This window comes from Cyrtonyx montezumae, unplaced genomic scaffold (genome assembly GCF_038088225.1).
Source record: "Cyrtonyx montezumae isolate F1298 unplaced genomic scaffold, pur_monq_1.0 scaffold_10, whole genome shotgun sequence".
Taxonomy (NCBI): Eukaryota; Metazoa; Chordata; class Aves; order Galliformes; family Odontophoridae; genus Cyrtonyx; species Cyrtonyx montezumae.
Window position 1 is genome coordinate 16,334,136 of NW_027071826.1, and position 13,365 is coordinate 16,347,500.

General features: G+C 38.8%; 1 protein-coding gene across 1 annotated transcript in view; it reads left to right on the forward strand.

Moving 5' to 3' along the window:
• KCNK10 (potassium two pore domain channel subfamily K member 10) overlaps positions 1-11,727 on the forward strand; it is a 56,472-nt gene extending 44,745 nt beyond the window's left edge. Inside the window, exons 5-7 of the mRNA XM_065751610.1 lie at positions 4,278-4,464; positions 8,383-8,525; positions 10,502-11,727. Coding sequence (XP_065607682.1) covers positions 4,278-4,464; positions 8,383-8,525; positions 10,502-11,125 — 954 coding nt within the window. The 3' untranslated portion in view covers positions 11,126-11,727. The remainder of the gene's footprint in view (positions 1-4,277; positions 4,465-8,382; positions 8,526-10,501) is intronic.
• Positions 11,728-13,365: the final 1,638 nt, after the last annotated feature.

Here is a 13,365-nt window from a genome sequence, read left to right on the forward strand (position 1 = left end):
CAAAGGGCAGAAAACAAAACAGCAAGAAATCAAAGCTTAAGCAGCTTAAAGAAATCAAAGCTTAACAAAAGAAGTATGAAATATTTTCACCCTGCAAAGAGGAGAAAATTCTAACACCAAGTTCAAATTTCTGTTTCTTGCTAAGTATTTGAAACTAGCCATATCATGCTGTAGATAACTAGATCTCCAATTGATCTAGATACAGTAACTGTTTGTCTTAGTGCATTTCATAATTAGATTCTGACTATACGCTAATGAATTTAGTCTTGCTGCATTGTGGCACTTCTTTGCTTTATCATAACTGCATTTTAATTTCTCCCTGAATTGCGTGGATGGAAAAGAGGAAAGCACTGACTCTGCACTTATCAAAATCAGGGTTACCCAGGTTAAAAAGTTAGAATTCTTGCAGGGAAACGGAACCAATGCAGAAAATCCATTATTAACTCATTCTGCGCTCTCCAGAAGTTGAGAATGTAGCTATAATTCAAAAGGGAGCTTAATGAAAGAAGAAAGAAGCAGCATATTCCAAATCTGGCCTTTGAATGCATTCTTTGAATTTTTTAAGTCTGTTTCATAAGCTTCTGTTGTCCTCTGTCTGCTATAATGTCTAGAATGGATGCCTCTGATTCCACTTTTTTTTTTTTCCTTTCTGGGCCTGTATGCAGCTCTGCCAGAACAGAGGTTTGGGCTTATTATTGCTACTTTTGTTTCTTCAGGAGCATAATGAGAACCTTGATTAAATTAGTTGATGCACTGCAGAATGCCCTGGCTGTGCTTTCTTGAGAGAGAAAAAACGATAGAAAAGAGATACTGAACCTAGAAAATTTACATAGTAGTGTCTATGTATTTTCATAACAAAATATCAGTACTTACATTATGACTGCAGCAAGATCCATGCCTAGCAGTTTATAAAAATAACATTTGAGAAAGCTGCTACCCTGTGAAAAACTTGCTGCATATTCCATCTGGGTCTAGACAAACACCCTGCAGAAGTGCTGTTTTATGGGAAAAAAAAACAGCTATGTAAAAAATAAATCTTTTATCCTGACCTGTGTCCTGTATGTATTCAGGATTGTCTCTACCAAGTTTAGTAACAAATGTGAGTGCTTACAGCTTTTAATATCCATTTCTCCTATGGTACTGTCTACACTTAAGAAACAGGATAGATTTTGCATCTTCTTTTGATGCAATAGCAATATGCTGTGTAAAATACAAGAATTGAAATAGCACTGAGGTGCCAAGAGAGCTCATTAGATGAGGAGGAAGCTTGCCTAGTAGAACGGCTCAAATCATCATTCTTAACTCATGTAAGTGTCTGAAATATCATATGTATATTTTGGATATGTTGTTTTGTATCTCTACATCTAGGCTTTCAGAGAGCATTGCCCTCTTTATCGATGGGGTGAGTTTGCCCTGGATGCACAAGCACAGATGCTTGCTCACTCCCTCCTGCAGAAGAAAACAGGAAAACAAGAGAGACAAAACTTGTATCTTAAAATAAACACAGGAAAATCACTTACCATGTATTGTTGCAAGCAAAAATACTTTACTTGGGGAATTAAGATTTTATTTTTTACAATTAGTGTAAATATTTCATTATTAAGTTGGTGGAAACACAGAAAGGCAAACATTTGAAACACCTTTCATCCCTCTTCCCCAGGCTCAGCTTCACTCCATTTCTACTCACTTCATTTCAGATGCATCTCCCCCACCCTTGTTATTATTACAGATCACACACAGTCCCTACTTCATGTCAACATGCAGTGCAGGAGGGTAGGGCCAATGCTCAGTGGCTTATCTCCGCTGCTTTTTGCATTTCACTCTTCCTCTGCCCCAGAGCAGATCTTCCATGGGCTGCAATCACTCCACAAAAGCAACTGCTTTGTGATGGAGTACTTCCTGCTTCCCAGCCTTCTTCCCTCATCCACTCCTCTCTTCCCTCCTCCTGTCCCTTTATGGCATTTCTACCCTTTCTTAATTATTTATTTTCCAGAGGTGCCATCTCTTGGCTGCTGGGCCTGGCCCTAGTTTGCAGTGGGACAGTTGGATCCAGTTGGAATCCAGTGCATCCTACATGGAGCAGCCCTGGCCTCTCTTTACCCCTGGTAACAAAACATTGCCACTTACATCCAATACAGCTGAGTGAACATTCTAAGTGTGAACCTATGACTAGTGGCATCATCTGAAGTAGCTTGCCAAAAATGTTTTTGCTATGGACATAGGCCTTCCTCTGTGGCAGAAGATAGGACTGTTACATGTGATATTCTGTTTTAAGCTTTGAATACGAAGACTTGCTTTCCTTTTGTTGAAATATTTTGATCTGGAGGAAATGATTTAGAAGACAAACCACTTAATTAGAGTGCAGGAAGAGAGAATTTGTTCCAAGAATATCTGGCAGCATGGGAGAGGGCATAAAGTTAGGAGTAGACAAAAGGGACAAAAATGTTAAAAAAATATCTTTTCTTTAGAGCAGTGCTCCAAAATGCAGTGCCTGGTGTAGAGACAAGGACTCTGTGTTCTGTGAAGGCATAGTACACTAGCACTAAAAATACAGCACTGTTCATCTAGCCAAAGAGGTAAACAACTTGTCTGAAGTCCTGGAGATATTTGTCAGGAATTCAGAAAAGAAAATCTTTGGAAGAGAGAGGTACCATATGAGCTCACTGTAAGGCAGCAAATGTTCCAGTGATATTTTTAGTTGAGTAGTACTGTATATTGGGCTAGTTTCTATGAAATAAGAGGTGACACTACAGAGTCTTGGAACAGGCATCTTTGAAATCTAGTGTAATTTGCCACATATTCAGCATTTTGTCTAATCTGAAAAGTGACTGCAGTAACTTGTGGTCCCATGTTTAATACCTTCTACTAGGAAAAATATCTACTCCTTTTGGAATTACTTTGTTATCTCTGTGGTCTCAGTTTAGGAACATAAGAACTTTTTTTTTTTTTTGGCCTTTTTGTTGTCACTGATGAGGTCAGAAAATTTGTAACTGGGTTAATCTACCTGAAAAGGAAAAGCAGGAGTGCTATCTCTGTGGAGATCCCTAATACAATTTAGGCCATGCTCAGCTGAACTGTTCTTTTCTCATTAACAACGTTACCATTTTTACTTAATATATATATCTGAAAAACAGCAAAAAAAAAAAAAAAAGCCTACAAAACCACACCTCCGACTTAATTCATAACTCATGAAATCATGATGTCCTGAATATCTGCTATGGATTTATACATCATTTCTTCCACTCTTTTTTCTGTCATTGGTAATGCATGGCTTACACTGAACTACACATTCCTTTGTCAGGATAGATACATAATTGATACTGTCCCTTTAATTAATCCACAATGAGGTTTTTTAGCAAATTTCAGCCATCTCATGAAACTTCATTAAAATCTGAATTCATTTAAGTATGGCACAGAAAATCTGGAATAAATCTGTCAGAATTGGTTGTGTTAATCCAGGCTTATATCAGTATTACCAAAAAGAAGATCCAAGTTTATATTAAATGAAGTGAGTGTAAAATGTTGCCCTTGTATTTGTATTTGGCTTATAGCATCCAGTAACATGCGCAACATTTGTTAAAGAGATTTCCAGCATGGATTTAGATAGGTAATTTTATCTCAAGTTATTTTGTATTTGGCACAAGCCCTACATTTTTGGAATTAACTGGGAAGTCCTGAAATCCAGAAATTGCTATATTGTACCTTCATATTTGTGAATGCAAGCTGGAAATCCTGAAACAAAGGAAAGTCTTTTGCATGATTTATTTGTAAATAAAATAGCAAAACCCAAAACATGGATTATTAGAAAATAAAGTCATTTTTTTCCTTTTTCTTTGATGAAAAAAAAAGTTTATTTTCATTTTACTCTTAGTATTCCTTGTTGAGCGCTTAGGGCTGGTGAGGCAGTGTGGACTTACTTGGTGGTTTCTTTGGTGGTGTGAATGCATTCTTTCTTTTATACACTGAACTCAAACTGGAGTGTAATGGGTCCTTTCTGAAATACAGAACTAGTTTTTCAGGATGTGTTTCTCGTAGTTTAGTGACTGTCTATGAAAACGGAAATCACCGTTTTTCAGTGGTGAGACCATCGAGGTTCACTATTCTCCAGGGACAGTTCTCACTAAGTGGGAGGAAGGATTGTGTTCTACTTAATAAGCTCACAAATAACAGAAATCAAAATAGCAGATGACATCAGCACGACCCGTCTGCCATTCATAAAGTAAACTATACACTTCCAGTAACATACTTTTTTTTCCTTTGTTTTGTCCATTCTCTAGAAAAAACAAGTGAGCCAAACAAAGATCCGGGTGATCTCTACCATCCTCTTCATCCTGGCTGGCTGCATTGTCTTTGTGACCATTCCTGCTGTTATCTTCAAACACATCGAGGGATGGACAGCTTTGGAGTCCATCTACTTTGTGGTTGTCACTCTGACTACAGTTGGTTTTGGTGACTTTGTAGCAGGTGAGCAGCACTGAGCTTAGTTTCTGTGCATGAGGGCCATGGCTCTTAGAATTTATTTTCTGGTATGGAGAGGAAGCTTTTTACCATTTATTATATCCAGAGAAATGAAGCCACGTGTTTCTGTTGGGGTTACTGTGCAAAAACATGGAGGACCCCAAACTGAGTTAAGAGTCAGCTGCCTTGCCATCTGCAGAATGCAAGATTTCAGCAGTGTAGGTAACAGGAGTCTGGGAAGTCCTGATTGCCCCTTATCATGCAGTGAATTATGCACAAGTCAAATGACTGTGGTTAATGGAGTTTAGTGGTTAATGGAGTTAAGTCCAGCTGGCGTCCTGTAACGAGTGGTGTCCCCCAAGGGTCAGTTTTGGGGCCCATCTTGTTTAATATCTTTATTGATGACCTAGACGAGGGAATTGAGTGTACCCTCAGTAAGTTTGCAGATGACACAAAGCTGGGAGGATGTGTCAAACTGCCTGAGGGTAGGGAGGCCCTTCAGAGGGATTTGGATAGGCTGAACAGCTGGGCTGAGCAAAATGGGATGAGGTTCAATAAGACCAAGTGCCGGGTCCTGCACTTTGGCCACAATAACCCCATGCAATGCTATAGGCTTGGGGCAGAATGGCTTGAAGAATGTAGAGAGGAAAAGGACCTGGGGGTGTTGGTTGATGCTCGGCTCAACATGAGCCGGCAGTGTGCCCAGGTGGCTAAGAAGGCCAACAGCATCCTGGCCTGTATTAGAAATAGTGTAGCCAGCAGGAGCAGGGAGGTGATCATCCCCCTGTACTCAGCTCTGGTACGGCCGCACCTCGAGTACTGTGTTCAGTTTTGGGCCCCTCACTACAAGAAGGACATTGAGGCCCTGGAGCGTGTTCAGAGAAGGGCAACAAAACTGGTGAGGGGTCTGGAGCACAAGTCTTATGAGGAGCGGCTGAGGGAGCTGGGATTGTTTAGTCTGGAGAAGAGGAGGCTCAGAGGAGACCTTATTGCACTCTACCACTTCCTGAAGGGGGGTTGTGGTGAGGAGGGGGTAGGCCTCTTCTCCCTGATAAGTAATGACAGGACGAGAGGGAATGGCCACAAGTTGCGCCGGGGAAGATTTAGATTAGACCTGAGGAAGCATTTCTTTTCTGAAAGAGTGGTCAGGCACTGGAATGGCCTGCCTAGGGAGGTGGTTGAGGCACCATCCCTAGCGCTGTTCAAGAAGCGTTTAGATGAGGTGCTAAAGGACTTAATTTAGTAGTTGGGTAGAGATAGTGATAGGAGGATGGTTGGACTAGATGATCTTATAGGTCCTTTCCAACCTTATGAACTTATGAACTTATGAACTTATGAACTTATGACTGTACTATTGAATTCAAGATTTGTATTAGTCCATTAGGTCTCAAGCTGAAGCGGATTGCTGAAGCAAATAGCCAAAATGATGAATGGATAAAGCTTTACAAAGCAGAGCTGAGCTATAGGGCTGGAGGAAAGCCTGGTCTGACAGTAGTGTGCTGCTAAAAACTTCTTTTGCAGGATCTGCAGCATTTCAGAAGCTGGATTTTGGTCTCTAGCCTTGGCAGGAATTTTGACATTGAAGGTGCCCTGTAACAGCAAGGAAGGACTAATAGCATATGTAGCTCAGTGATAGGAGGTTATACACTCAGATGAATACAGTACAATCTGGAACTATAAATATCCATGCTCATCAATAACCAAGGACAGTCAGGGTTGTTGGTTACACAGATGAGAGAATTTATTTTGCTGTACTGTTTTGCTAAGAGAAAGGTGGTTAAAATGAATGAGATTTCTTCCCCCATTATTGGATTACTAGTGATAATTGGATTATTAGTGATACAAATTATAGGCATTAAGATTCACAGACATGTAATGATTCTATTTTATTATTTCCTAACCATCAGTGAAATACAAATGAGTAAAAACTTAAAATGAAGAAGCAAGGATATATAAAGGTTTCTTTACTGAACAGCAAAGAGACACTTTTTATAAATAACACTTTCACCCCCCCTTTATTTCTGACACAGTGGTACAGAAGACATGAATTATTGAGGAAAAACTGACACAGAACAAAGCACCAGATATGAAAAAAACATTTCATGAGAAGTCAGATTTAAAAGTAATTGTGTAAACTCAGTCCAGTTTAACCACTTTAGTATGAAGGAAAGCTCACTGGCATTCTGGCTTTGTGGATTCAAAGTGAGAAATAAAAATAATTAACGATATTTTTCTTAGGCATTTTTTATTGTTTTCTTGAATAATATATTTGTAAAAAAATCAAGTTTAAATTGCTCTACTTCAGACATAATCAAGACAATATAATCCACAGCTGAGTGGCTACTAATGACCAGAATTCTTCAAAAATCAAAACCCTGAATGAGAAAACTTCAAAGATTATCTCATGATAAGAGTTTAAGGCAGGTGATCACCAGGAAGTCTGGGTTCTATTGCTGGTTTTGAGAGAGATTTTCTGTTAATTTTATTTTCTGTCGCTTTAATCTCTCTGGATCTCTACCCCTTCAACATCAAAGAGAAGATGATATATCATATTGGGTAAAGCAGCATCAGTGAAACTACACTGATCTGTTGCACTAAAATGTGTCACAGTTCTTGCCAAACTGGGAAAGTTTTTGTTCTACTGTTGGAAATGCAATTATGCATGTAAAAAAATACTGTTGGAAATGCAATTATGCATGGAAAAAAAATAAAAAATAAAAATAAAAAAGAAACCAAAATATTTGATAGGCTGAAAAAAGTGGTCTCATATTTTCTCAGTTGGCTCATTGCTCTGAAAGACAGACCCAGACAATCTGCTCCATAACAAGCTTCTGCAGGGATGTGTGTGATCAGAATAGCCTCATTGTACCATAGCAACAGCAGCCCCCATCTACCATTGTTTTACACTCTCGAAGACTAGAAAAAGAGAGTGATTCATAAAGGGTATGAGGAGAGACCAACATCAAAAACAATATTTCGGTCCCTGCCAATATTCAAATGTCTCAGCTTCCTTGGGAATGTTCAGCTGCTGTACACACACTCATGCTCAGTCTGGATAAAATTAAAATACGTACAGAACATTTCAGATTGCAAAATGCTCAGGTGGAGACACTGAACTGTATCATCTGGGTATTCTACTGATGGAAATTCCTAAAAGCTTTTTAGTGTCATAAGGAGACAAAAGTTGGTGTCTGACTCTCCTCTAACCAAGACAATCTCTTCTAGGCAACACGGCTTGAGGAGTGTGGTTGGACCACATGACCTCCAGAGGTCCCTTCCATCCTAAACTGTTCTGTGATATTTATTGCTTCATTTGATCCATATTTCTAGAGATGCTGGCCAGAGAATTCATCCCTATAACTTACATCCAAACAGACAGCGTATCCTAATTATCAGAGTTGATACAGCATTGACTTTCTGTCAGATATCTTGATTTGGTAGGGAAGGTTACTTTTCTGATTCCTACATGGAGATCTCTGAATCCTTTATTTAAAACCAAAGAATCTGGAAAATACCATTTGAGAAAGTTGAACTGTGAAGTCTTCAAACCACCAGGCTTCAAGCAGTACAGAATAAGGAAGACAAATTGTGATAATTTTTTTCTTGAGAATGTGTTAGTGTTGTTGCATGTATAATACCAAATCAAGAATTTCAGACTGGCTTCTGAATTGTCTCAGCACTATAAGAAAAAAAGTTTACTAGGTGCTTTGGCAGGTCGCATAGCAGTAGAACAATGTGTAATTTCCTAGTCTTAAATTAAAAACACTGTTCCTTCCATCTGACAGATCTCTCATCTTTTATTATAACTACTATGGATTTGGGAATAATCAAGAAATATTTTAAGGAATTTCTCAGAATTGCAGACATTTTGCAGACAATTTTGGCATCATACGTTTCCTAAAGAGAAGTTTATGTTTATTTCAGGAGGAAATGCTGACATCCATTATCGGGAGTGGTATAAACCTTTAGTGTGGTTCTGGATCCTTGTTGGCCTTGCCTATTTTGCTGCTGTTTTGAGTATGATTGGAGATTGGTTAAGGGTCCTGTCGAAGAAGACAAAAGAAGAGGTATGAGTAATATCTCACTGTTTTGCCGTTTTATAAGAGAGCTCTATCTGTCTGACTCTTAGTTGTCTAAAAAAGGATGCTCCTCTGCTTGACTAGTGCTCAGTATTGCCTCCACTGACTGTCTTTTGTGTCCCATTAGCTCTGATCTTTATCTCCTTCACGAAGTGTGGAAAAAAGCAACTGAACAAACCAGTATCAGTATTACTGAATACACAGAACACACCAGTAGACCCACATTTATTAGAAGAAAAAGAAACCATTCTGAAGCTAGTTACAAAACTGTGTTAAAAATTTCAGGATTTCTCTCCCTAAAATTAGAGGTGCACGGATTTTTAAGACATTAGTTGTCTCTGTTCATTATTAAACAATAATTTGCATTTAATTCAGGCTCTATACTTATTTTTCCCACCCATCCCTATGTCAGAAAATATGGTTCTGAATAAAGGTTTAGATATAGGTTCCTTACTGAGTACTGCATTATTAAAAATTAAGACATTGAGTACTCAACATCAGGGAAAACATGGGTAATTTCACTCTGATCATGTCCTCCATGATACAAAGACTATATCACTAATGCTCAGAGTAAGAGTAGAAGATTATTATCGTACCTCCGAAGTTGAAGCCTTTTGACAGAGGGTTAATATAATTTCAGTTTTTAATGCAATCTCTTCCTGTATTCATAGCAAAGCTAACCTGACAGTTAGCCAAAGAGCAAGAATAACCAAAATTTGGCAGAGGTAGTGTTATTTATCATTTATGAAGGCAGTTGTGCCACCTGAGACTCTGTATCCTCATGAATAAAAAAGGATTCACAAAGAGCATCAGCTGTCAGGCTGAAGAGCAGTAAGAGAGCTACAGATGAGTGTGTAAGCTCTTAGGGTGGATGTGAGATACCTGCTTCCACAGGTAATTCAGTTCTAAGTAGAGACCATTTCATCTGGCTTGGGGAGCCAAAGACAATATTCTGTGGACTACTGAATGGAGAAACTGAGTTCAGACCACAGCATCCCTTACCTTGGCAGCTGCAGACATCGTACTCCTGAAATTGTTCTTCTTCAGCTAAACTTTAAAAAAGGCCTGTGTCAAAAAAGATATTTCTTGATCATTTATCTTTTTTTTCCCTCTTTACAGAAAAAGTACTTGTTTAATACAGGAGCTATGTCAGTGCTTTATTCTTAGTCATTATTGTGCTCCCAGGTGCAAAGCAGTGAAACAGAACAGAGCAATGAGATATTTAAGGATATGCTGATGGTTCCCACACAGAACACTGATGTGTTTTGAAAGCTTCATCGTGAATCAGCATACTTATTGATGGCTTAGGGGTGGTAGTATTTGAACAGTAATACAATGTACGCCTCCATTAGAGACAGCTAGATTTATTCAATATAAATTACCCTAGACTGTATGTATCAGCAGGCTTTTGGAATGTTTGAAGTTATCCAATAGATTCTCCCAGTATGATTTGCTCTGTGGCACTGAACAGAGTGTTCAATGGGACTGGGCCATGAGCAATATGGGAAAACACATTACTGTATTGCTATACTGGGTGCCGTAATGTTCTAAGGCATATTAGTGTAACCACATGTGAATAATTCAGTCTCCTCCTGACCGTCTACTGTTGACATTATAAGTCAGAAATTTTGTTCTTAACCAGGGAGAGATTTGCATGAAGAGCTCTCCCCAAGTAACACAGCTATAAAGTGTGTAGGACGGCAAAATGTGGAACAGGCAGCCCAGTGATATGATGCATATGCCATTTACTAGTCACTGGTTGGTATCTTTAGAGCCTGTCTGAGTATAATCACCGTGCTGATGAAAATTGGGCCCAGATGTATGCTTCGAAGTTGAGACAGGTCTCATTATATGCCAGACACAAAAAGAAAAAAAGCGTTTGTGCTACTGTTCGACAGAAGTGAATGTAACTTCATTACATTTTTGTGGTTTTCTTTTTTTTCTTTCCTTTTCTTGTTGTGAAGGTTGGAGAAATAAAAGCCCATGCAGCTGAGTGGAAAGCAAACGTGACAGCTGAATTCAGGGAGACACGGCGGCGGCTCAGTGTGGAGATCCATGACAAACTCCAGAGGGCAGCCACCATCCGGAGCATGGAGCGCCGACGCCTGGGCCTGGACCAACGAGCTCACTCCTTGGACATGCTGTCTCCAGAGAAGCGCTCAGTCTTTACTGCCTTGGAAACAGGACGCTTCAAGGCCTCATCTCAGGAAAGCATCAACAACAGGCCTAACAACCTACGCCTTAAAGGGTCTGATCAACTCCACAAGCATGGGCAAGGGGCATCTGAGGACAACATCATTAACAAATTTGGATCATCCGCTAAGATGACCAAAAGGAAAAACAAAGACCTCAAGAAGACCATCCCTGAGGATGTGCGTAAAATTTACGAGACCTTCCGAAACTACTCCTTGGATGAAGAAAAAAAGGAAGAGGAGACAGAGAAGATGTGTAATTCTGAGAACTCTTCTAGCACTACAGTGCTGACCAATTGCATCCAGCAGCACTCAGACCTGGAGAATGGAGTGATCCCCACTGAAACCAAAGAAAGGGAACATGAAAACAAAGCGTTACTTGAAGACAGAAATTAAATGTAAAATATGCTTGACTTGAATTAACAATGTTAGTGTTTTTATATACATATATATATTGAGACACGTGCCTTATACAGACTCCTTATTCAGTCTGAATTATATAGCATCGAAGAATATTTCACTGTGCCATAAAGACTCAAGCTTGCTCTGCCAAAACAAATCAGGAACACAGCACTGAAGAATGGCAACAGAAAGCTACGCACATGGAAATTTCAGCCTGTATCAGATTACCAGGGCAAGACACAATGGAAGAGTCCGAACAATGGCAACGCCACCAGAGTGCTATGACTATGGCATAACATTAGATAAAGGGTAGCTATGTAAGAAGAGCCTTTGAGAGGGATGAAAAGGAGCATATCTTTCTAATGGTGTATGAATTCATTAAGCCTTTCCCTGGTGATTAGAAAGAGGAGAAATGACTGGAGCAAACTGGAAACTTTCAGTAAGGCTTAGTTTACGTTTTGGCACGTGATCCAAGCTAGATTTTTTTTTTCCATTTTTGAACCAGATGCATTATCTTTCTAAACTCCAAAAGAATGTCAATGGACGCAACCACCAGCTGGTTGCTGGGTTGAAAAATCAACACAGACATATTTAAGGGTCAGATTGCTTTTTTCATTAAAAAAGGAAAAACAAAAACAAACAAACAAAAAAAACCACACCCAAACAACTCTGTAGGTATTTATCTTAACCAGTGATGCAGTGATGGAAAACAAAAAAATAATAAAAAAAAAACAACAAAAAAAAAAGGAAAAAAGAAAAGGAAAGAAACAAATGAATCTTTCTCTCCTATAGGAAATATTCAATGTAAACTCACAGCAAGAAGGTGCATATGAAGAAAATGCAACATCTAGAGCTATGTTGTTCAAAAGAAGAGAAATATTAATGTAACGATATTTGGCTAGCTGTATAAAACAGTGGGCCATCTGCTTTTTTAAAATAGGAATTTCTCTTTCACACTTTCTACCACTGAAATAAGCTTACAATTTTATTGCTGTAAGACTACAAAGACAGAAGGGAAGCTATAGCTTTTGCATGTCGGCACACTGCTGTTCTCTGTAGCTGAATCTGAATTTTTAAAAATAGACATAAAAGCGTATACATTATTCAAATGTGGGCCAGGGCAACCATAGAATCTCAGGGCTGCATGCCCCCTTTGCAGGGTTTGAGTTTAGACATGAGCTGCAGGCATAATCTCAAAAAAAAAAAGGAAAAAAAATAGAAATTTAGGAGAAGAAGTTGAGTAAAATATGGTGGTAATCTTTTAAGTGCTTAGAGCTTTAAGTGCCATTAATGCTGTCATATTTTGTAACTTTTTAAACAAGCATTTTGAATTACTTGTTTTATTTCCTTTCAGGTATTATTTTTGTTTGACATTTGCTATCTCTTTTCTCGATAAATCTAAACACGAGCACTCTGCATTCCTAAACAGAAGTGAAATATAACCAAACTGTGGGCATTTAAAAAAAATCAATTGCGGTGTCTGGACATATATAAGAAACACAAATATCCCTAGACTTCGTAGTAAATATTCATGGAAAAGGCTGCAAAATAACTAATAGGAATTACCAAAAAACAACCCACTACATTCTGGTAGTCTCAGCCTGTGGGCTACTGTGTTTGCCATTGCAGACAGAAGACTTTGCATGCTGAAAAAGAAATACATGACTCCACCAGCAATGCTTCCCCTGAGCCTTCTCAAAGTCCTAACCTGCAATTCAAGCTGTAGGCTTATACGTATAAGGGTATATAAGAGTAAGCATTATTAGTCACACCTACAGACACTGGCAGGTCATACAGACACAGACTTTTGGAATTGCATGCCCAGATCTGAATACACAAAATGCATGCTCCATTTTCTGTGGTAGTTCCTGGGATTCTGTGCTTAATGAATCACCTCAAAAACCAACTGGCCACCTGCATATGTTCGCCATGGCTGTGAATAGAAGCATGGCAATGTAAATGCAAATTCTGAGTATGCATATTTGTATATGATTGGCTCTGCATCATTTGCAGGAGTGAGCCAAGTATCACAAGTGCAGGGGAGGAAAGACGTTCTATGTTCTGTCTGCTGATTTACTTCACTTGAAATATCATCTTTGTAATTCCATTATCTGTCTGAAAATTAAGGTTAAAAAAACAATGTTTGGAAATTTTCAGTTCATTTGGAATTGCTTTAACTTAATAAGATTCAACAGAAAATGCATTCTGCTTAGGTCACTGATTAATCTCAGGGT